Source organism: Genypterus blacodes, unplaced genomic scaffold, assembly GCF_046128005.1.
Source record: "Genypterus blacodes isolate CSIRO-AG114 ecotype Tasmania unplaced genomic scaffold, CSIRO-AGI_Gbla_v1 ptg000029l_1, whole genome shotgun sequence".
Taxonomy (NCBI): Eukaryota; Metazoa; Chordata; class Actinopteri; order Ophidiiformes; family Ophidiidae; genus Genypterus; species Genypterus blacodes.
Genome location: NW_027466842.1, coordinates 1778712 through 1802714, shown reverse-complemented (window position 1 = coordinate 1802714; position 24003 = coordinate 1778712). Strand labels below are relative to the sequence as shown.

Sequence of the window (24003 nt, the reverse complement as noted above, 5' to 3'; positions counted from 1 at the left end):
TTTTTAGTTTCATTCAACAGTTTGTATATGTTTTAATAAGGTAAATATAAAATGGTATGTTTTAGCACGAAAGTGTCTGTTGTGAGTGCCAATATTGTTTATTATATGATAATGGAAAAATGGTATCCCCATGCTCTGCAAATAATCTCCCAGATTGTAAAATTTTAATTTACAAATTCAAATATCTTGTGGAGTCAACAACGAATAAAGGGTAAAATATCTTTGTCATTGTCTTGGCATTCAGTTACACCAGAAGAAGTTTTCATTTAGGTTTTCCTTAATTGGGGTTTATGTGTTGGCTTTTTTTGCTTTGTTTTTTGCTTTCTTAATTTGCACATTTTTGTTTGTTATTATGTTTTAACTGTAAGTTTTTTATGGAGTTATTTTAATGGCATTACAATTGAATAAAGTTCGGTTAAAAAATAGAAAAAAAAAGAAGAGTCGAGACAGGCGTTTAATCGAGCACCGATTTAATGTCAGCTAGCAAACGTCCTCTAGTTTGATGGACGTTTACTTTACAACCTGTAACTGTGTTATTGGTCGAAACTTTGTAAAAGCAGTTGAATGACAAACAATTAAAAGGTAACGTCAAGTACAGTTTATGTGCTTATTGCAGTAGATTAGCTCTGTGTTGCATCAGGCTGCATGTGGATGATGGCGCTTATTCTAGAACAGTAAACATTACAACCATTCCTCCGTGTGTATGGGAACTAATCTCCAACAAAAGACTATAAACTGTCATCTGTTGTTTGATCTAATACTATTCTGTGACATTTTGCCATTTCAGAGTGAGAATGATTCCCCTCTTAGCATGTGGAAGACGCATCATATCTAAGGTAAGACCAACAACATTCTACACTGTGAGTATTGATCTGTCCAGCTTGCTCACTGATTTATTTACTTATTTTTGCTGAATATTTGTAACTTTTTTTCTTCAAAAAGCATCTGGCATTACAATGAGCATGCAACCATTTTTTCAGATTATTTTATACATACAGATGGGAAGAAAAGAAAAATAAACAAAACAATTACGGCAAATGGAGAACAAACCAACCGCAGCCAGCAAACGCATGTCAAAATGACAAGACAGTGTAACCGTGGAGAGTGCAATGACATCAGTGTAGCTCGTATGGTTTTTATAGGCTCAGATTTTACAGGATGACAGCATTCCAACGTACCAGAAGTTGCAATACGCATCATGGGCTGTGACAAGAGGAAAAGGGGAGAGTCCCAGGAGGGAAAAAGAAAACAAAACAAAGGGGGAGAAATCCCAGGCATCCCTGGCAGGTCCCCCTGCTGTAGTGTGTTTGTTTGGACACTGGCCTGCGGGGATGAGTATAATTATCTCACCCAGCTGATACATTTGTTTTCCGACGCTAAATTGCTTCAATGCCGCAAATAAGTATTCAAATTCAACCCTGTCAAAGGCCTTTACTGCGTCCAGGAAAATTACAATCTGGTGAAATGTCAGAGTGAGTGGAGTGAATAATATTTAAGAGGGTGTGAGTGTTGGAAAAACAGTTGGCAACCCTTAATGAAGCTGTTTTGTTGGTCCATATGAGCCACAGGCGATTGGAAGCTCAAGTTAGAGTGGGGGGGAGGTCTAAATCCCTTAGTCTAAAGGTGCCAGTTTAACAATACATTTCTTAAAGAACTCTATAGGAAGACCATCAGGACTCGCTGATTGAATACAGTGGAAGCATAATTGTGATTTCTGTCATTTTAGGGTCCAGTATGGAGATGCCTTCAGGAGATACGCAGAACTCCAAATTATTCCAAGAAAGCACAGCAGCAAGTATACGCTCGCATCTCCCCAGCGCCCGTGAGCTGGCTCGCCTCAGGTCTGGGCCACAGGTGTGTTCACAGCACTTCAGAGGAACAGGGAAGCAGACACAGCAAGGAGAGCTTCAGCTTGAAGGCTCTCACCCAGGCTCCCAAACCAGCTCTGCTCGTTGGTCTATCAGGGCTCATCCCTTTCCTGTCTGCTCCTCTCCTAATGGCTGCCACACAGACTTTTTACCCTGAAGTTGCCTTTGCACATATGGTATACGGGGCCTGTATGGTGTCCTTCTTCGGAGGGGCTCGGTGGGGCTTCGCTATCCCCGACGGTAGTCCTGCTCCACCTGACTGGATGAACCTGGGCAACAGCGTGGTGCCGTCTCTCGTGGCGTGGCTGGCTTTGCTCTGCAGAGATAATGTTGCGGAGGGAGCCCTGGTAGTGATCATGGGACTGGGTCTGTCTCTGCACTATGATCTGAACCTGCTGCCAGGCTACCCCGCTTGGTTCAAAGCCATGAGAACTGTCATCACTCTGGTCGCTACCTTCTCACTGGTGGCGACACTGATGCTGAAGAAATTCTGCCCTGAGAAAAAGATCAAGGAGCATCTGAACTGACTTAAGAACAGTGTGTAGCTGGAGACACACAGACTTGATACAAATGTAAAAAAACTGTAAGGATAAGAGAAGATGTGTTAGTCTGAGTTCTCATTGTAGATGAACTGAATGTTATCTATGAAACGGTATCATTTATAATTTCCACAGACCACATGGAAACTGAATAAAAATAAGTTGCATGTTTTCACTAAAATGTGTCCCTCCTTAGTATCTGTAGAGAAATATTACAAGGCCACTCGGGTACAGCGCAGATGTTTACATGCAGATACATGCACAACTTCTGGTCAAACCACAGTGAAGGGACATTCTTAAAGGAGCAGGTTTGCTTGTAATAGACTTATTAAAATGTTAAACAACTTCCCCACAACTCTCTTACCTTTTGTCAGCCCAGTCTGATATTGATATTTTTTTATTTTATCTAAAAAATAACTTGCATGGTCAAATCATGAACTGAATCAGAGGGTCAGCTATATATTAAGGCAAAGAATAGTTGATTTAAACTGATTTATGCTGTGATAAACTGTATTCTGCACATAACTATAGAACTGCTAATGAGGTAAATAGGTGCAATTTTATTATCTTGACCTAAAAAAAGTTTATTTCAAACCCAAAGTGCATAAAAGTCTTTTGCCATTTCTGACAAACAGTCATTAAATGTAATTCTTTTCTATAATAATGTAGTATGTCTTTGTTAAGGGGATAAACAATCAATGAAGGGAAATACGACCACAACAGCTGCTGTACAAAGGACAAAGTTACTGGAAATTTCTAAACATGTTTTAATAATTCTGTCGTTTAACCGCCGAGGTTGAATACAGAAATGTGCACGTAAATACAGAAATGTATAAGTGAATGAATATAAACTTTAGTCATTTCAGCTGCCACCAATGAGTGAAATGAACAAAACATTCTTTGCTTGCTTCAGTTCAAGCATAAATAGCGATTTATATTTACAATATCATACATACAACGGAACATTATCAGTCAGTAAAGAATGACTGACAGCTACTCTGACAGCAGTTATTTGCTGTTTTACTTGATAATAACTTACGGAAAAAACATATTCCAAGAGACCCATGATGAAACCAATCATTTGGTTTCCATGTTGAAAAGGCTCAAGTGGTTAGTTTGGTCTCCAAACAGCACTGCAGACAGGGAGAGATTCAACTAAAAGATTCACGTTGGAGCTAAAACGGAAGGTCACAGACGTTACAGGTGACTTGACCTAAAAGAATAGAGAAAAAAAAATCCTCATCACAACAAAAGCTTTGTCTTCAAATACAAAAAGTCGTTTCTGTGCCTTTTGTCTCTCCTATTCTTGTACGGCAATGGAGAGAAATGAAAGGCAAGAGACAGATGGATCAGGTAACAGTTTGCACAGAGTGTTGGCAGATTTCCAGCTGTAGATCTGTCATTTTCTCATGCTCAATGTAAATGAAATGCATGTAAAACTCAAAGGGTAAATGAAGGAAAAACAACGGTCTAAGACAAGAGGGTGCAGCAGCTTTTCCTCCGTTATATCAAATGAGACTGATATGACTGAGACTGAAATGTGCATCAGATATGAGTGGGATGACCTCATCAACTTTCAAATGTGAAATAATGGGTGAATACTCTCCATTCAAACGCTGATATGTACATTCACAGTATAAATCCGAATAGTCCCATCTGTCAGAGCACAGCCAGGCCGCCGTCACAGCGGCTGGTGATCATATTGCCGACCTCGGTCCAGGTGTCCAAGTGAGGGTCGTAGATCTCGACGGAGTCCACCGTCACCGGCGCGGAGAAGTCTCTGCTGGAGGCGCGGCCCCCGACGGCATACAGCAGCCCGTTCACCGCCGATACCGACACCCCCGCCCGTGGAGTGGACATGGATGCCACCTCCACCCATTTCTCCTGTGGAAAACCGAGGCAAGGAGGGAGGAGACGAGGTGAATGTCAGGACCAGGATATGTTACGGATACAAGATGTTGACCGAACAAAGCTCTTACCTGCTCGGGACAGTACTTCTCCACCGTCTCCAGTGAGCCCAGGGCCTCGTTCCAGCCACCCACGGCGTAAACGCAGTTATTGAGGCAGGCGACACCCACGTAGGCTCGACATGTGACCATCACGGGCAGGGCGCTCCAGCGGCGAGAGATGGGGTCGTACACCTCAGCCGATCGCAGCTCCATTCCTTCGTCACTGATCCCTCCAATCACATAAATGAACCCTGGAAAGAGACAAATGGATTCAGTTCAAAGCAACTTTAGATGCTGAGAGGTAGTAAACACAACCAAGATGGCGATTCAGTGGCATTTATAACTGTCATTCTTTCTCTCTGTGCTGAAACTGTCACATGGGAAATGTGATGTGATACTTCAGAGGATGCTTTTAGCACTTTCTTGTACAAAAATGAGGAACCAACCTTGTAGCTCACAGCAGCCAAAGTAGTATCTGGGCACAGCCATACTGCCGATGACCTCCCACTTGTTCTCTTCGGGGTCATAGCGCTCCATGGTTTTCCCAATCTCTGATCCAATCCAACCACCTGCAGGAGAAATAAATCATAAATAAAATGTATTAGTCTTGTTATTATCATTTGACAAATAAAGTTGGAGGTCACTTGAATTTGCCTCATCGAATATTCATTATTATTATTATATTATTGTTATTAATTATTTCATGTATTTTAATTTCGTCTTCAAATAAACAGGAGTAGACAAATGATTCACTTCATGTCTGTGTCCCGTGCTTCCACAGGTAAAAGTCAAGTTGCTTTGTCATGTAACATGAAACTAAGTAAATATTAGTGTGTGCACAGTGACAGGCAAAGCTTTGTGGAAAGACTCTGTATGTAAAGACTGTATGCATGTATTTGACTCTTACCCAGAGCGTAGAGAGCCCCGTGACAGGGGCAGACGCCGACTCCACAGCGAGGGAAATTCAGAGATGCAACAGCAGCCCACTGCTTGGTCACGGGGTCGTACCTCTCTGTGCAGTCAAAAATCATTGAGTCTTTCTCCCCTATTAAAAAAACAGAAAATCAATCAGTGGCAAAACTGGCAATCATCGTTTTTTTGCACAATCTCAGCGCATTCGGCTCTCTCACCTCCCACTACATAGATCATGCCCTCCAGCACGGCGACCCCCAACCCGCTGCGGGCCTGATGCAGGGACGACACGGTGGTCCAATACTGGTTGAAGGTGTCAAATCGCTCCACGCAGCTCAAAGCCCTGCTGTCGCTCCAGCGGCCGCCCTGCAGCCGAGTGTAGCCTCCTGCCACGGGGGGGGGGGGGGGGAAACAGGCAAATTATTTCAAAATAAAGGATTTAAATGTTCTTAACATGGATGAAGGGGAAAATATTAAAAACACCACTTTAATATAATGCAGTCCAATGCAACACCTCCACTGACAACGAGCTCAAGAAAATGCCGATTTCAGACAGATGGAAAAATTACAAGGCGGTTGCATTGGAGAGCATCAGATTTTACAGGTGTACCTAATAAATTGGTAAGGCTACAGCACCTATGGCATAGAGGTATTTCCTTGCTTTTCGTCTAGGTCTCATCTTGGCTGGTTGTAACTGACTGTACATCTTATTTTCTTTGGGAGACTTTGAGACCTCTGTGTATTCCTTCAGCAGGGTCTGCAGCGCCACTCGAAGGCTAAAATCCGAGATGCCTTGTAAGAGAAAACAAAGATATTTTACTAAGTATTATGTTATCAATCATCAAGCCATGTTTTTTAATATAAGAGGAATCCAAATGTTGACATCCTCCTCACTTTCTATGTACTTGAAGAGTCTCTGTGGCGAAAGGAGAGGGAAGCGGACCGGATCCAACACCTCTACCACGTGTTTCTTCCTCTTTGCCACATCATGGAGAACCCAGTCCATGGCTACAGTGAAGACCTGGTACTCATCCTCAATTCTCAGCTCCTCGCTTCGTAGCAGTTTCACCACCTGATCATTTGTCAGGCCCCTGAACTCATCGGTAACACACACCTAAGGGACGTGATTGAAGGAAGTAGCTCAGTTCGGTTCAGTATAAGCATTTTAATAAATAAATGACAATTCAGCAACTTACTAACTTTAATGGCTTCATACCTCAAGAAAGTGCACATGGATGTAGTTCTCAGTGAACTCAAGCATGTCTATGCAGGCAATCTGCTCCAGGAACTGAAAGATGCCCACACAGTTGGAGGGGTCCATCTGACTCTTGAGGAACTCCCCACAGATGGACACCACCTCACTCAGCTGTAACATGTCTGCTGCCACCATCAGCTCCTGAACATTCTCCACAGTCACACTGATCATGCCTGATGGGGAAAGGGGAAACACTTTACTTCAGATAACATAATAACATAAGAGCATACAGAGCTTGGGATTAACTTTACATGATTTTAATTATATTTAATCAGACAATGGAAGAATACAACGAGGTAAGCTAGAACATGCAATGCTTAAGATAAAAATGCAAATCTGATTTTAGCAAGTCTGGGTGTGGAAAGGACAGATGGATCAGCTTTATGCATCAGTGAGAACCTGTATATATGAAATCCAGCAGGACCTCAAAGACATCCGCCTCCACTCCCAGGATATGCACCTCCTCTTTATCAGCCTCCCTCATCCCCCCAGAGAACAAAGCTGAGAAATATGGGCTGCTGGCAGCAAGCACCAGCCTATGGACCCTGAAGACCCGTCCTCCGACCCTCAGCCCCACATCGCAGAGGTCAGCGCGGAGACGCATTTTGTTCATCTGAGCAAGGATGAGTCTGGCATAGCGGTCGGAGGCCAGGAGAGCCTGCTCAGAGGACAGAGTTGCCATGGCACCAGCTGCAGCATCACCACCACCACAACTGGCAGACGTTGAGACAGATGTGGAGGACATGGCAGCTGGGACAGGACCTCTGTGCTAGCATGGAGGGCATCAGTCCCAAAAACCCTCCTCCTCACGGTGTCAACAGACCTGAGACTCATAAACATCAAAACTGAGTCACTGGTAGACAAATCGGTGATAAAACAGCATGCAAAACTGTGACTGTGACTGTGAGATACTAGGATGCTAAACTATACATTTTGAAATTGGTAACTGGCTTGCTTCTCTCACGCACTTGTACCCTCAAATGTGGGGAGGGTATAGGTCTCTGTTGATATTATGTGGTACGTAAACACACCAGCCGTCGCAAAACGAGTTCCCACGTTACCTAATGACTCCGGCTAAGGTGCGTCGATGGATAGGATTTCAACGAAAAGGGAGAATAAGGCATTCACGCGGACAACTATATGATCTAGTTCTTTTCAATTATCTTTACATTCAGCAGTTTTTGTCAATGTGCGTTGTTATAATAAGGTTTATAAAAACATTTGAATGCAACAATTAGCCACCAAAATAGAAGTCGTTTTAAATGTTTACCGACATATTCAGGCTTTCGTCACTGGTCAACACAGGCACTCATTACGACATAACACCATAATCGTTAGCAGCTAACCAGAGTGGAATCAACCTCTTCTTTAAGATTCATACGTCAGATAGACCACCCATTGAATCTCTGCTCAGATTATTTATTCACCTAGCATTACGCATGACCTCATAAGTTACATTAGAGTTTGTTGTTAGTTGCGTCTTACCCATAAGTTTACTGATGAGGATGCAGGTAACTTCCGCTACCCTGCAGACTGTCAATCCTTTTTCGGAATCGACTGTTTTGGTCTGAGATCATCTCTAGTCAAAACTAAACAATTATCGATATATTTCCTGTAACGTCTTTATTGTCATTTCTGTATTTTGAATTCTTTTTTTCTGTTCTGTATTTAGTTTGGGTCTGTACAGGTAATGGGACATAATATTAGGATGTATTGCTTTATTTATTTCGTTTGTTCTGTCTGCTCACGCTGTCAAGGCAAAGCTACAGTAGGTCGTTGTAGCTAACATGTAACGCCAGGTGGCAGTGTTGTTTTTGAAGCAAATGCAAAACAAACGAAATTCTTGACAACAAACACAAATAAACCCCTTTAAAACAAATTATCACCGTCCTATAACAATGTCAGCTTACAAAGTAATACCGGATGTATTCTCAAATGTATTTCCTATATATTTCCTGTGCATACTATACGACTACTACATTCACAAACAATCGTTCTATGTGGTTTTCAATGGCTGCTTACGCTTATGAATTTTATGAATGACTCCTGACTCATAAACATGAAGAAATAACCTTGAGCAGATACTGAATTTGTAAGGATTATTTGAAGTACATCAAGTGTAAACAGAGCAAATCAAATGTTCAAAGAGGAACATTTGTTAAATTTCTTTGTATTTTGTTTTGTTATTTGAACCTAAGCAATCTTGTTTCTATGATTCTTTCATATCTGACTAGTGTGACTCTTTTTTCCCTATTCCTTATTTTCTTTTGTACTTCTGATGTCCACCAGCGAGCATTTCCTAAGGGGTAATATTGTGAAGGAAAACATGCTGTTTAGTCAAGATATTAACTAATAGTAAATGTAATGCAAATTTGGAAACCTTATACTCTTATAATCTTCGTTTAATAAAGCAGCCATGTCTTAACCTAATCTTGTTTTTCAAGAATGTTCAGTGTGTCAGTCACTAAACAACCAATGAAGCCAATGAAAGTGTGAGGTGGCACCAAACATGGCCAATTAGATTTCAACAGTAGCCAGCGCCACTTTAGTTACACCCATGCTTGGGTTGCCCTCATGTTGCTCTGTATTGTTCTGAATTTCCAGTGTGTCGTGTCTCCAGAGAGAACGTCTAACATTGCCTGTATCTGTGCTGAACTGTCAGCTCATTTGACTGTTATTAAGCCAATATATAGAAAGGTTTGCATGGAATCCCTGTCATTTATGCTTTGTTTTCACAAACAAACATAGGTGGAGGGTACATTTTGCATAATAAAATCTTGACTTGAATATGGTAATGCTACTTGTCTGTGACTGCTTTGATTTTATGAGCCAAATATAATTGAGGAACTGAAACTACATTAATGATTAATTATAATTCACCATTGCTTTGGTCTGTATTGAATGTTATATAATGCGTTATCCTCTTACTGTAAATACAATTTTAATTTAACATTCTTATCTTGTCTACATAGCTATCAGAAAACATAAAACCTAAAAATATGGAAGAGGAACATTATACCTCTCATAAAAATGGCTTCTTGTTTCAATAGAAGCATGATTAACACACAAGCCTGAGACTTGTTAATCACATTATTTTTAGCAGCTGTGAAGTGATCCGAGCTGTTTTGCAATTCAAGAGACTCATTGGTGTTTCATTGAAGCGTGACAACAGCTATTCAATCACCAGATGATATGCGCTTGTGAGGGACACTGCTAAAAGAACTTGTGTTTTCTAAAGTCCAACATGTTCAAATATCAGTCAATTCATATGAAAAGAAACTGGATTGAAAAGACAACAAATGGACATTGTGAGTCCTGATTCACTGTTCAACGCTGTAACTGTTTTATAGCCATCGTCTTCATTAGTAGAGTTAGAGAACAGATTGGCAGTTTGATAAAAAACACTTTAAATGAATGAATCAAACAATTTTCATGTATGATTCCTTTTGTTTCACTACTATGAGTCTTTGAGAGTTGGATTTGTTATATGAAGGGTTTTCTTTTTCCTTTGTCTTTTGTTCTTTATGCTGCTGTCTGGGCAGGTGTCTCTTGTAAAACAGGTTTTAATAAGTAGGTGAGGTGCAGAAATGTTTTGAATGTGAACTGTAACACAGAATCTTTGTTTTTTCAGGCATGACTCTTCTCTCAGTTTTCCCTTTCTACCCTGTTAGCAATCTTATTGCCTTTCCTGAATATAATGATCATAATAACCATGTCTCTTCATTGTGATGATGTAATGTTTGACTCCCTATGATGACTTTCTGCTCATCATTTGTTCAACACAATCACCACTTAGTCCAACATACAGAGACAGACAGGTAGGAAAACATCATGCCATGAAACGGATTTTAAGAATACATTTTGAAGCAGTGATAATCATTTCTGGAATCTTGCTGACTTACACAAAGCAAATCAGGTAGAAACTGTTGTGAGACGCCCCTGTGTTTTGACTGCATAGACCACAGTGTACTATAAACATGACAAGTGTAGAGTGTTGTATGGGTATACAATATACAATATTTATTGAAATACATTAAAGTTGCAACTATCATTTCCTCTAAACAACTGAGTAGATGCTGGCATATGAGACTACATCCTTACCTGATATGACTTGTGAACTGCTTAACACTTTCTTGGCTTAGCTCTCTATGCGTCCATACCTAATTGGTTTGTGATTTGAACCCTGAAGCTTTTCTGCCATCTGTATTGGAGCTGATGACTCTCAGCCTTATGCAAAATTGGTTTGCTGGCCTTGAGCCTAGTGGTCCTATTTAATCTTTGTGAGAGCTGTACTCCTGCAATGAGATTGTCTTGAGTGCTCGAGGGAAGCCGAGGTCCTTCATTTATTACAGCTGAAATCATTAGTGAGGATTTTTCCTGGGGGAACACATTGTAATACAGTATGTCACAGGTTAAACTCGGGGTGGGGGGGAATCAAAAAAGCTGATGGATATGTATCGGAGAGAATTTAAGTTCACATTTTAAAGTTTTGTTTGTGACAGACTTCTCTACCTGTACCAAGGAGGTGTGATCATCTTCCATCCCTGCCTAAGATGATCCCTGCAAACTTGATTTGGTTGTGATTTTGGATCTGGCACCACTCGTGAAAGGTTTGCCAGCAAACAGTAGGATGATGTTATCCTCTTATAAGAGCTGGCTCAGTGTGACGTCTCATCTCAGGGAGAGCTGAACACTTTACTCCAATCACTTTTAGCAGAGGTCACACTGAGAGCCAATAAATTATCACTTTACGTTACGAATCATCCCTGCATCTGCAAGAAGTAAGGCCACAGACACATGAAACGCTGATCAAATTGCACAACATTCTCAATCTTTCAATACTTATAATGAATGTGAGCAGTTATTTTGAAGAAACATTCTGAAGAATGGAAAAGCTTGCAGTCTTATTTCCTATTCTGTTTTGATTCTTGTTTATTTGTCAGTTATTGCACTCATGCTAAATGAATTTGGATTTAAAGTAGTAAGGGTGTCATTTTTAAATGTAAAATGGCCCACAGTGAATAAACAAAAACACTGTTCAGGTGGTAATTATCTATGCAGGACTGTTAGATTACTTTATCAAAGAAAATTCCATTACTTTCACAGATTACATCATGATATATTGGCCTATAGAAGTGTTCAAGGCCTGCAACTGTAAAATGTGTTTTTGTTTTTAATGTGAGAACACGGTCCAATAAAGCTAGAGGAGACCGGTAGCAGAACTAAATCTTGGACCATGCACAGCTCCATTCAGTAGGTATTTCAGGTATTTTGTTAAGAGTTATGTTGGTTATGGGGCGGCGTAGCTACGACTTGGAACGGTTGTCTATGGACTGGAAGGTTCCTGGTTTGTTTCCGGGCTCCTCCGAGAGAGCCTTTTCAAGTAAGTAAGTAAGTAAGTACAGTCTATTTACTCCATTAAAGGCCAGCAAAGATACTAAAGGCTTGACTGTCTCAAGGAAAAATAAGAAATATCCACATTACTGAAACATTTTTGATGTGCATCATTTAGCATAATACCCTCAGGCTTGGAAACAATTTCCATCTTTTCCATGACCTCAGCAACTCAGTGAAAGATCAAACTATAATACAGGATTTTTAACCTGTAAACATAATGCAACAGGGCTAAATGCACTCTATAATTAGAATTACAATGTAAAATGTAAAATGTAGAGATAGGTAGATAGATGGATTGGATCAGTGGGTTGATTTACATACATTCATACACTCAAACATAACATGCTTCCCTTCATACATTCATAATATTGACGCATAAACACATGATGAGGAACCCTTTCCTATTAAACTGGTATCGAGAGAGTAACTGTGAATGTTAAATGGTTCAGTCCATAGCCTACATGCTGCTTGGCAGGCAACAGGATCTCTTGCTTTCCGCCCATAAGCCTTCTATAATGTGCGCTAGTAAAAAAGGGAGAAAAAAAATCCCTCACTTATCGATTCTGCCTCCAACATAGCAACTGGCTGGTGATTGGCTAACGCGCGGCACGTTCTCGGTCTCCGATTGGTGGACCCGTGAGCGTGAAGACGCTGGAATCGGACGGAGACAGAGGGGAGGAGACACGCCATTGGCTGTGAGCAAACTGAAAGCAAAAACCTCGCTTTCCTAAAGCCTGCGAGACAGTTGACGGTGTTTATGTTTTAGGCGTGACTTCAAAGGTAATTCGTCCTCCAGCCTCCAGCCAGGAATTAGTTAAATAGAGAAGTATATAGTAAAAAAATGATTACGAGTTGAAACTTCTACGACAGAGCTGTGCTGACATAGGAGTTGAGAAGGAATTTGTTTATATGTGTGTGTGACGTGGGGGGCAGGGTTTTTACACAGAATAGAACTTAAAATCCAGATGCAGAGAGTGATGGAAAGTAGGTGTTTCATGTTGAAGGGAATGTGTCAAAGGTCGATTTAGTCACATCCAGCGTTTATTTTCTCTTTAGTCTGTTTGCTGGAGTTAGGGAATTATAGTTTCCTGTCAATCTTTTCTCGTCTGTCTCAATCTTCCCCCACTGTAACACATACATGCACACACACACACACACACACACACACACACACGCATACAGAGACAGACAGCCTGAGGGTGACTCAGCGCTGGTACAGGCTGTCCTATCTATCTCCTCTGCATCTGGTCCATCCGAGCAGACCATGCATGCTGTCGACCGGCTCTCGATGCTGACACAGTTAAGATGGAGTAATCCGTGGCCTGGAACCCCCCCTCCCCTCCCCAGAACATCCCTGCACTCTGCACCTCATTAATCCCTGCCTAACTCAGACCTTATGTGATCGTTGAAAGAGGCCACCTGTTGTTCTAGTCATGGAAGGACAATGGTGGTGTCAGGCTGGGTCAGCATCATCATCATCAGCTGCTAAAAGGCCCACTATATGGCAAGATTTACTTTGTCAGATATCAATGTCTACTTTATAGAAGTTGGTGCTGTCATAGACAGCATTGGTCCTAAATTCTAACAGATAAGTTGCATTTGTTTCACCCTAACCTTTGTGAACTTCCAAAATTGCTTTGTTCCAAAATCTTCTTGGTCAAGTTTTTTTTGGGACTCATTTTTCATGTTAAGTGACTCAACATGGCAGGCAGACCAAGGTGGGGATGGGCTCCTCACATCCGGCTATTGTCTTTATGGCTTCCTTTCTCTTCCATCTGTCCACAGTGTGTCCTTCAGTGCCCTCATCCAGTCTGCCTCATCTGATTTCTCTGCTAACCAAAGGATGAGCTCACTGGACTACTGTGGCTACACTACAGGCCCAGGGTAAGAGTTAGGTGTCACTCTGTACTTTGGATATTGTATTATTTGGGATATTATCCTACCTGTGACATGAAAATCAGAAGAGAAATGTGACAAAAACTTAACTCGTACAATAAGGTGAATCAACACTCAAGCATTTGGGGCTTTGAACCCAAACAGAAATACATTCAAATAGGAATAGGAGCCCTTTTGCCTTCGTGCAACTGTTATTTTAGAATCTGTGGTTAACGTCGCTTCATTACTTGTTTTTCTAATTGCCATTTTGCACAGTATACACTATGTAATAAGAAACAAGAGTACAAAAAGTTGACAAAACCCTCATCAGTTTATTGTCTATCAGCAAGAAAAAGGTCAGGATCTCACATTGCTTAGCTTCACCCAAGGAGTTTCCTCATTCCTCCAGTGGAGTTTCTTTTTTATAAAGAGGCTAAATCACCTTCCTTCCATGAGCAAACCTCAGAAATACATTTTACAGTTTCTCTGTACAGAGTATCTATTGTCCTCAAACTTGAAAAATGTGCCAAGTTCAACATGGATTCCTTTCCCCTTAAGCTATGTAGGCTGCATGTCATGAAAAACATTCATAGCTCGAGCAATGCCACGGTTCAAGTAATGGAGGCAGGATACTTCCGGACCTCTGGCAGTTCACACAAACACAGGAGGCCACATCATACCGACACCACCAAAGAGAGTGCATTTTTGTGGCAAATGTCAACCTCTCATAACAGCATCACCTTCACCACCATCATCATCATCATACATTGCAACAATAGAAATACTGTTGGATTGCACTTTCTTCAAGCTTTCATCTTGTGGCATGTTTATAGAAAAAATATATATATAGAATACAAAAAGCTTATACTTCTTTGAGTAACAGAATATAACATACAGTACTTCAGATTATGTTTTGATCAGCACATCAGCAGGTGTACATAAATTGCCCTCCCCTTGCCCAAATGCAATTACCGGACTAAACAGGAACATGTTTTTTGCTCACTATTAAGTGCTTTGGTCAATGGATATAACATTGATTATGTTTGTACAACGGTATTCTACAGGATGTTAATGCTACATAACTATCCACTGTATATGAATATCTGTTAAGGAAGGGGCAAATTGTCAAGATGCACCATGACTTTTCATATATTCACATGTTGCTTTTAGTTAAACCTGTATGACAGACTCAGCCTGTTTACAGCACCACGTTTTCCACATAAATGCACTAAATAGTAACCCAATATATGTATTCCTCATATATTGTATAACTGAACAGTTTAATTAGGAAATTGGACATCTCTAGGTGTAGCACCTGATGTCAGTGAGCATTTTTCTGGTCATCAACATCCCTGGCAAGAAGGTGTCCATTAAACAAATGGCAATAAATGAAGTACAAAACATCTTTTCAAAGGTGAAACAGTCTCATCAAAAACAAAAGTTCAAGCTGACATTCAAGTTCCGGTCCCACTTCAATCTGTGAAATCCCATTCACAAAAACTGATGGAATCACTGTAGTGCAAAATTTTACACATTGCACCTTAATGCAGTCGTTCTCGCAGGATACAGTAAACACGTCCTCATGTCTCTCTGTGGGGTTACATTTCTGGTGCTGCAGGTGGGAGTCCTGCTGTGTGTTTTGGAGTCTGTAAGAGTTTCTGTTCCTCTGTGTTTTGAGAGGGTGTGCCTGGAGCTTTGGCGTGAACTGGGTGCGACAGCCGAACATCCAATGCATCATTGTGTTGCGCTAAGGAGTTCAGGCGATAGTGCAGGACGAGATCTTTCAGTGAGCAGTGCACATCATAGGGCTCAGCAAAGCCGTATCCATGCGGTGTGCTGTAGATCATGCAGTGCTTCACTTCTTCATTCACACTGAAATGAATCGGAGAAGAAAAATTACTTTGTGCTCTTGGTTGGACCAGGTTAGATTCTTCTCAAAATATACACTCCCGTTTGTCAGATAAAGCTTTTCTGAATGTTGTACTCACACAACTGAGCAGGCGTAGCATCCCTGTTTGCTGCTCTCTCGGATCAGGAATGTTCCAGGAGCTTTGCCTTGAAGCATCTCCTCAGCCTGAGTCCGGCTCAGTTCACCCACGAACCAGTTCCCCTCGTCCTGGTGCGGCAAGTTCTTCTCATCACCTTTCAAAACGTAGGTGCTGAAAAGACAACAATGTCCATGTTACTTTTTTCCATTTTGACGTTGCATCTCAAATCCGGTCTTCGACAAAGAATTGTGGTAGTTGACGACTTACTCATCAAGGCTGTCACTCTGTATCCCCAGCCAATCATTTATACGTTTCTGCCGTACGCCTTTGTGATTTAGCCAGCTGCAGCCCAATACAAGCATAGCAGGAGAGACAGAAAAGGGGTGCAAAGGGTCGTTAGTTGGGTTAAGTTTGAAAATTATACATAACAGAGCAGCTATGTTTCTTGCTTTGCAAGCTTGCAAAGATTTACCCCATTAACCAAAAGCTAGCTTAATTGCTCTAGCTCTGACAATATACTGGCACTACTCACTTGAGATACTGGTCTCTGATGTTGCGCAGCTGAATGAGGTCAGGCCGCAAGCTGTTGATCTTCCTGTCTGTGTCTCTGTAGTCCTCCACCTGGGTTCTCAGGTCTTCCTCCAGATGGACTTTGCTGTCATAGATCTCCCCCAGACGGCACTTCAACTTCTCATAATTTATCAGGAAGCTAAAAGGGTTGATAAATGTTGCATTAATGAAGGAACATATGCTACAACTGCATGCATAAAGTACTTCTATAATTAAACATTTACATGCAGGACATTTTTTGGCCTGTGTTAATTACCTCTCTAGATCTTTCTCGGCTCCCTCAGACAGATTGTTCCTCTCAAACTCTTCTCCATAGCGCTCCTGTTCACGACATTGCTCCTCAAAGATCAACATCGTCTCATTGAAGGCCTCAATTGCCGTTCTCTTCATCTGGATCTCCTGAATCACAGAGAGGAGCACAAATCAGGATGATGCAAGAGCCTACTTGAATACAAATTTACAAGTTGACATTTGTCTCGGCACACTTCACTTCATGAAGTTGTTTTTTACCTGGGAGGTCTTAGAAAAGGCTTCGTAAAGATGGTCAAACTCCTTAGATTTCTGTTGATATCGATTGTGGACCTCCTTGAGCTTTCTTCCAGCAACGTCGACACTGTCCTCGTTCACCTAATGTGAAACGTCAAAGCAAATATTTGTCTCAACAATCTTTTTCTACGTAACACAATCTTTTTCATCGTGTTTCACGTACACATGTTTATTCGAGGAACTGAGATTCACTAACCTGCTCGAAACGGGAGACAGGATGGTTTAGCATCAGGTCTAGTGTGGCGTTGTATTCCACTAAAGGATGATGCTGATAGTGCCAAATGAGCTCTACTACAGAAGTGAAGGTCAGCGGGTCGGAGAAGCCATACTTTCCATCCCGGTGGTAAATCTTGATCAGCTTATTGTGGCCATCCTTCCTGGGAGGGCGAAGCAAGCAGGAAAGAACAAAATTACATAACTGCATATTAAACAGAATGCTAGAATGTTGCTGTTGTTTGCGGTAGCGCTCTGATGGGAATGGGTCCATCTGTCTTCCTTCTGCTTACCTTAATGTCAGTGTAAAGTCTCCTTGCAGCTTTGTGGATGCATCCCGCACCAGGAAGGATCCATCAGGTGTGTCGCGGAGCTTCTCGTTCACCTCATCCCTGAGGGGAAATTAACAGACAACAGCTCAAACTTAGCGAACCAGGAAGTTCAACAATGAAACAATGCATATTTAGCAAACATGGTGGCTGATATGGGTATGACATATGTACTTTACCTGGTTATGTCACCCCAGTACCATTCAGCATCCTGTAGTGAATATGCAGGTTGCGGAAGGCAGTTGCTGTTCATGGTGGAAGACACTGACTTTGCTGACCTGGGAGGCAGAGCTGAGAGCGAGAACAAAGGAAAAAGATCAGGATGGCCATTCTTATAAAGAGCTCTATCTGCACTTCCATAGCATCGATCTGTTGGAAGAGCTCTCAAGTGAAGTTATGTAAACATAACCCCTTGTGTGTGTGTGTGTGTGTGTGGGGGGGGGGGGGATGTACAGGATGTGTGAATTAGACTATTTTGTTTTCTCAACCAACCCCGAACCCCAAGTGTGCCTACGTGCGTGCACACACACACAGTCACATGCACACACAGTCACATAGTCACACACACACACACACACACACACACACACACACACACACACACACACACACACACACACACACACACACACACACACACACACACACACACACACACACACAGTCACACCCTTGCTTGATGGGGCCTGTCAAGATCTCTAGACAAGCCCGGGCATGTTTCCATCAGATCACTTGACAAATCATTACCAAGATCTTAAGTGTGGTCAGCACTGAAAATGAGCTGTGACAGCAAGTCATTTCTCAGGAAAATTGCTTGACATCTTTGAAAGATATTTCCCTTTGATATTCCAAATATTTACCCCTATTTCCAAGCATTCAACTCCCAGAAACAAACTAGTTTCATGTCACACCACCCCTCCCATTTTACAAGCCTTGCACTCTTTAACATCCCCATAAAGTTTCCATCAACCTTAACTTAAAAACTGACTCTGCCCGGAAGACTAAGCGTTTTCCTAAAAATGAAAAAGGAGGGCAAACCGCATCAAGCAGAGGTGAAGGGCGATATATTTCACTCCAGGACAAAAGTGCCTTTCACTAGGCAGTTAGGGAGAATACAAGAGCACCCTCAGAGAGGAGAAAATGTGGGTTTCTCCCTCCATCCGCTCTCCTCTTTTTCTGACCTTAAAATAAACAAAAGGCAGGTGCAGCAGCACAGGAGGAAAAGCTGGAGCTCCTAAAGTCAGCAAAAAAAAAAATCAAATGTGCACTCCTTCCCTTTCAGTCAACTGCCAAAAAACCTCCACTGGGTTCCAAAACTCACATGCGCATAAGAGCACACATAAGAGTATGCAATAACGAAAAGACTGTAACAACACTGATCACGCCTTAGTCTGTGTGTATCCAACCCAATCCCAAATTAGGAATTATAATCACAACATCCCTACAATAGAGATAGACGATGGAATACACAGCAGCATTGATATCTCATTATGTTTCCCATGGCGTGCGAGTTAATAATAAACTCATTAACATAGATGACATTCTTATGACAGTACAATAAAGCAAATTGTACATGTATAAAGTAATCCTTCGTGAGTTGTCATGAGACGAGCTGTCTGGTCTGGTTGCCTCTAGATTACTTTCAAAGCCAGCACACAAATTAACCACGGCCGGCTGCAGAGGAGAACAAAGCGCTCGTTTCATGCGGCGCTCATTATAAAGCACCCTCAACAATATTCCTCTCCAAATGCATTCTCTGGGTTGACATTAACATTTAGCATACGTCCGCTCGGTTTTGTTCGGGAATGAGACGCGTCTACGTCCAAGTTTGACAAATGTGCTAGGACAAAAGAAAAGGAGGTAAGCCACTGCGCCTGGTCCAGCTAAAGGTATTACGTAATTGACAAGTGAATTGCGCTATGCATGCCTGGGCAAAGCCATAAGGGGAGCGCAGAGCCGCGGATCGGGTCATTATAACGTTTTATTAACACCTGCACAACATTTGTCACAATGTCAACATTAGTCCAGCTTTATTAAATGATATGACGCCAACAAAAGAAGAAAGGATCAGATGAATAAGAGCCCTTCTGACCCTCCCGCAGAACAGACAATGAGAAGCTTTAACCCTACCTGGTGGTGCTTGATCCATTTCGATGTAGAATAAACCCTCGGGAGGATTAACCATTCCGGTTTCAAAAAAGTAGTCCAGGTTGGTGGTGTTATTTTTACAAGTTAAAAAAAAAAGCACGTTTCTATTGCAGCGAATCTAGCTGGGTTAGGCTATTGAATGCAGCCTTAAACGTTCCTACAAAACGCCTCGATTCTGCCTCCATTAAAATTCCAATTTTCCGCTTGTAATGTCTCGACATAGACACTTTAAGTGTATGTTTTACGGAGAAGTAGATTGTCCGTCCGAGCCTTCATGATGTGCGCTGCAGCTCGACTTTACTTCATCTCGGAAGTGAAGCTACTTTAAAGGGCTGGTTGACATCATCTTGGAACGGTCCACCCAATAGGGGCTTGTCTTTCTTCACGCGAGATATTAGCACGTCAAACACACGGAAATGGCTTAGTTTTACACGTTTCCGTTGTATCTACCTCAATAATTGCGAGCTGTAAGTGCAAGATAATGTTTTGTTTGGTGAATTTATCTGCAGATACTCGGCGTCGCCCCCGACATGTGACACCCTATCGTAATGGTACATTCCAGACCTTTTCATTCAAGTCTCATCAAGCTGCACTGTAACAGCTGAAAAATCATTTTCAGCGCATGAATGGAAAAGAAAAAAGATAATAGACCTTTTCAGTATTCGCAGTATTCTATTAAAAATGATGTCATTTGTGTCCTTTTGTCTTTCAGTATTTTATAAGGCAAGGGATTAAGGCTGACTCTACCACCATATTGATGCCTGGAGTCACTGGTGACTGCAAAGATTGCAATAAAATGACATCATGCTGTAGATTTTTATCATATTAAATTCTTCGGCAGTTTGGCCTCCGATGAGCATAGGTCTGCCTTTTTTGAGTCCGAGCAGTGTCATGCAAGCACCTAGTTGGACATTGTGTGTTCTATTCTGGTTGAGCTTGTCATACCTATCCAGTAGCTAAATGGCTACTTGAGTGTCACCACTTGGAATAATTGCTGTACTGGGATCTTCCTCTTAATGATTCTATAGGCAATGGCAGATGTATTACACATGCATCAATGAAATAAATAGTAGCACAGAGTATCTGTTATGTTAGGATGAGTCATTTCTACTATTTCTACTTTCATATTACTAAGAAATGAGCGTTTGCATCTCCTTATATGTTCATGCTGGATGAATACACATATTCTTATTTGGATCATGACACAGAACGGCATTGTGCTGTAATTTAAACAACCAGGGCCTCTTCTACCAGCTCAAAGTGGCTGCAGGGAGAGTGAAACAAGGCTTGTATGGTCAGAGGTCTGTCTCTGTTGGTGTCCAGGCGTTTATGGCCGGTCCCCTTTTGACCCAAGGACAGAGAATCGGGGAGGAAATTGCCTTCAGCATTCCTTTTTCTCATCAGTAAGGCGATTCTTTCCTGTGTCAAGTCAGTGCCCATGAAACTTCCTAAACTAACGAAGTTGATCAGGTTGAAAATGGCAGCTGTGGTTTTTGCTCACAGTCACTCATGGACATGCATTTGCATGTGTGTGGATAGTTCAAGCAAACATAAACACCGACTACACGTATTTTTAGAAGTAAATTAACTCCCTCTCATTTGCATGGTGTGTACAGATGCTGACTAATTTGCTTAATGGTAGTTGATTGAATGTTAGCAGGTTTTTTTCTGAGGGAATAGATCCACCATTTGACAGGTATGTAATTGTGTGGGTGTGCACACCTAATGGGTGAATGCACTCACATGTGTGTAATTTGCATGTGTGGTGGGTGCATATGCCATGTGTTAGTGTGGCTGTGTGTTTGTCATGCGTTCTTACTTTAAGAAGCCTTGAAGCCTGTCACGGCATGTCACTTGGTTGCTACCCATCCCCCTTGATGTCAGAAGAGAACAGAATTTGCCCCCTTAACTTCTAGGTCTGACCTCTGTGACACAATTCAATACTACCACACTCTGCAACGACAACGGCATCAGGGCGCCAGACACAGGCATGATGAGGATGCGTCTGGTCTCTGAGCATGGATTTGGGATATGTTTCCTCTACAATACGTATTACAACATGCCCAAGTATTTTATTAATGGTGTTATGTCTGTGTGTATGTGTATACCCTCCCAATGTTTTGTGTTTAAAGTTAAGATTTAGGGTGGGTCAACCTGCGGGATAAACCTTTAGGCTCTGCACCCCAGATCTAGGCAGTCCTGATGGGATCAGTGAAGGCTAATCATAAGATTAACAGGATAGGCTGATACTGCAAGCCTGCCAGCTGCCTTCTAGCAGATGTGACTCATCGTGATAGCCACCACCGCATTATGCCACTGTACTGCATGAACACTGAGAAGGCCTGCATGAGTTTTTAATCGATACAACATTCCTGAGAGCTTAATGTAGATGTCAAATCTAATTCTGTAAGTTTTTCATTTCTTGCATTTATCTTACAAATAACTCAGAATGAGTGCAAAAAAGGGTTCATTCTTTCAGTCACCATCATTGCAAGCCACAACTCATAACAATAAATGTCACAGACCTTTTGAACCTACAGTACAATACAGTACATGGAAGCAGAAAGTCACAGGATTGATTTTGTGTGCCAAGAGGTTATTAGGTCAGTGTGGTGTGTATTGTTCATACATTCTGTGGTTAAATTGTGGTAACTGTATCATGCCAGAGAATTCAACAGTGTTAAGTCACAATAACCTACATTCGACTGAATGGAATAATCTCCTATCTTTCCATAGTTACGCTTGTTTAGACTTAGTTCACTAATGGTGTCAAGGCAGTGCATTCATACTTCCTGAATGTAGCTCAAATTTTATCTGATTTTGTTTTGATTGTTGTCTATCAAAAAAGACTCAAAGAACACAGAGAAACCATGTCAGGGATTTGTTCCGTTTACCAGTTTTGGTATCTGTGTCATGGTCTCGCATTGTAGCCCTGGGTGAATTGCACATCTCCCAAATCTGCTGTACTGTAATGCGCTGTTATTCACAACCATTGAAGGGATGCATAATGGTCTTGGCAGGGTGTTCGACATTCACCATGGAGAGACTGTGGGGTTTCCCTGATCGTTGGCCAGAACCAGCACACAAAGCATGCATTAGTCCTGCCAGAGGCAACTCAACTGTGGGCAGAGTGTAGGGTGGCTATGGTCTGGCCCCCAGGACCCTGCCATTGTGGAAATGTAAGTGGGGACAGTGTCTGAACGGCTTGAGTTGGAACAGAAAACTTTGGATGACCAAAAGTATGAGCTTCAAATAGCTGGGCCCTGGGAAACATAGCTTGTTCTTTTAAGGAGGTCAAAGAGAAGCCAAAGAGAGAGAGAGAAAACTGAAAACCAATGTTTGGTGGAGAGAATGTCAAATTGGAGGCTACTGTTACTATAGACATCAGCAAAAGTGACATACCATTTTTCCAAACTCCACAGTGTCCGTCTGTCTTTCTCTGTCTGTCGTCTAGCACTCTGTCTCTCTGTCCCCTGCATTTGTTCAGCGCCCGGGCCGTCATACTCACCACTCATCTCTCACCCCATTCTGCCACAGCCTAATCTTACTAACAGAGGTGACAACTGAGGTACTCGTGGCATGGCCCCACATAACATTTACCAGCTGAGTGTCTGAGTTATGCTGAAGATGATGATCCTGTGGTATCAAAGGCCTCTGCTTCTACAGACCTGTCTACATAAGTGATCTGCCAAACCTGAAAATATGCCACTGAGATGCTTTTTTGTGTTGTTGTTGTGAAGTCTTATACTGTATCCCTTTCAAAAAATTAAAATATATCTCAGTTGTTCTAGAAACAAAGACTGTATTGTTCCTTGTGCATTGTGACCAAATAGGTTCACAAATTTAGAATACATTTTGTAATCACCCAACCTGCACATTTAAATCAGCCAGACTTCTGTGATGTAACTTGTCAATTATGCATGTGTGCTGTGTCAGTGAGCAAAGGGTTCCTGGCTTGGAGCTCAGTGAAGTTAAGCTAGTAACCACTCTCTCTCTCTCTCTCTCTCTCTCTCTCTCTCTCTCTCTCTCTCTCCACACACACACACACACACACACACACACACACACACACACACACACACACACACACACACACACACTAATGCACATACACAATCCCAGGCTTTCATGCAAAGCAAAATCGAGAAGCTCGGACCTCTTTCAAGCTCCTTGGCAGTTACCCCCTTTATATAAAAGGACACTACTTTCTCCTCAGCTACACAGTCATCACATCAGCACTATAACTCTATTAGGCACAGCTCCAGGACACACTAAGCAACCCATAGCCCACAATGGCATCATTGTCAGTGGAGATGGAGCTATTGTCGGCTATGCTACAGGATTTATTCCCCTCCTCCCATATTGTGACCATCACCTCTGACCTCAGCTGCCATCTCACATGCTCTGTCACGGA

At 41.9% G+C, this 24003-nt stretch overlaps 3 protein-coding genes across 5 annotated transcripts; 1 reads left to right on the top strand and 2 right to left on the bottom strand.

Annotated features, from left to right (window-relative positions):
• The first annotated feature begins 441 nt into the window (after nucleotides 1–441).
• Nucleotides 442–3029, top strand: LOC142994220 (transmembrane protein 69-like). Its single transcript, XM_076144963.1, has 3 exons — nucleotides 442–582; nucleotides 788–836; nucleotides 1727–3029. Exons 2-3 carry the CDS (start codon nucleotides 795–797, stop codon nucleotides 2393–2395), a joined length of 711 nt encoding a protein of 236 aa, XP_076001078.1. The 5' UTR covers nucleotides 442–582; nucleotides 788–794; the 3' UTR covers nucleotides 2396–3029.
• Nucleotides 3030–3135: 106 nt separating this feature from the next.
• ipp (intracisternal A particle-promoted polypeptide) lies at nucleotides 3136–8086 on the bottom strand. 2 transcript variants are annotated; one of them, XM_076144961.1, is made up of 10 exons: nucleotides 8009–8086; nucleotides 6923–7346; nucleotides 6485–6696; nucleotides 6163–6382; nucleotides 5905–6060; nucleotides 5487–5654; nucleotides 5264–5401; nucleotides 4803–4925; nucleotides 4387–4607; nucleotides 3136–4291 (listed from the first exon to the last, which is right to left on the bottom strand). In XM_076144961.1, the coding sequence occupies exons 2-10, from the start codon at nucleotides 7266–7268 to the stop codon at nucleotides 4067–4069; spliced, it is 1809 nt and encodes a 602-aa protein (XP_076001076.1). In that variant the 5' UTR covers nucleotides 7269–7346; nucleotides 8009–8086; the 3' UTR covers nucleotides 3136–4066. The 2 variants fall into 2 exon arrangements, with proteins under 2 accessions (XP_076001076.1, XP_076001077.1); XM_076144962.1 differs by lacking the exon at nucleotides 8009–8086 and having other exon boundaries at nucleotides 6948–7038.
• A 6021-nt stretch (nucleotides 8087–14107) lies between these two features.
• Nucleotides 14108–19896, bottom strand: LOC142994287 (phosphatidylinositol 3-kinase regulatory subunit gamma-like). Of its 2 annotated transcripts, XM_076145043.1 has the most exons (10): nucleotides 19572–19896; nucleotides 17621–17732; nucleotides 17406–17504; nucleotides 17096–17276; nucleotides 16864–16980; nucleotides 16610–16752; nucleotides 16316–16492; nucleotides 16051–16125; nucleotides 15784–15954; nucleotides 14108–15667 (listed from the first exon to the last, which is right to left on the bottom strand). In XM_076145043.1, exons 1-10 carry the CDS (start codon nucleotides 19624–19626, stop codon nucleotides 15394–15396), a joined length of 1404 nt encoding a protein of 467 aa, XP_076001158.1. In that variant the 5' UTR covers nucleotides 19627–19896; the 3' UTR covers nucleotides 14108–15393. The 2 variants fall into 2 exon arrangements, with proteins under 2 accessions (XP_076001158.1, XP_076001159.1); XM_076145044.1 differs by lacking the exon at nucleotides 16051–16125.
• Nucleotides 19897–24003: the final 4107 nt, after the last annotated feature.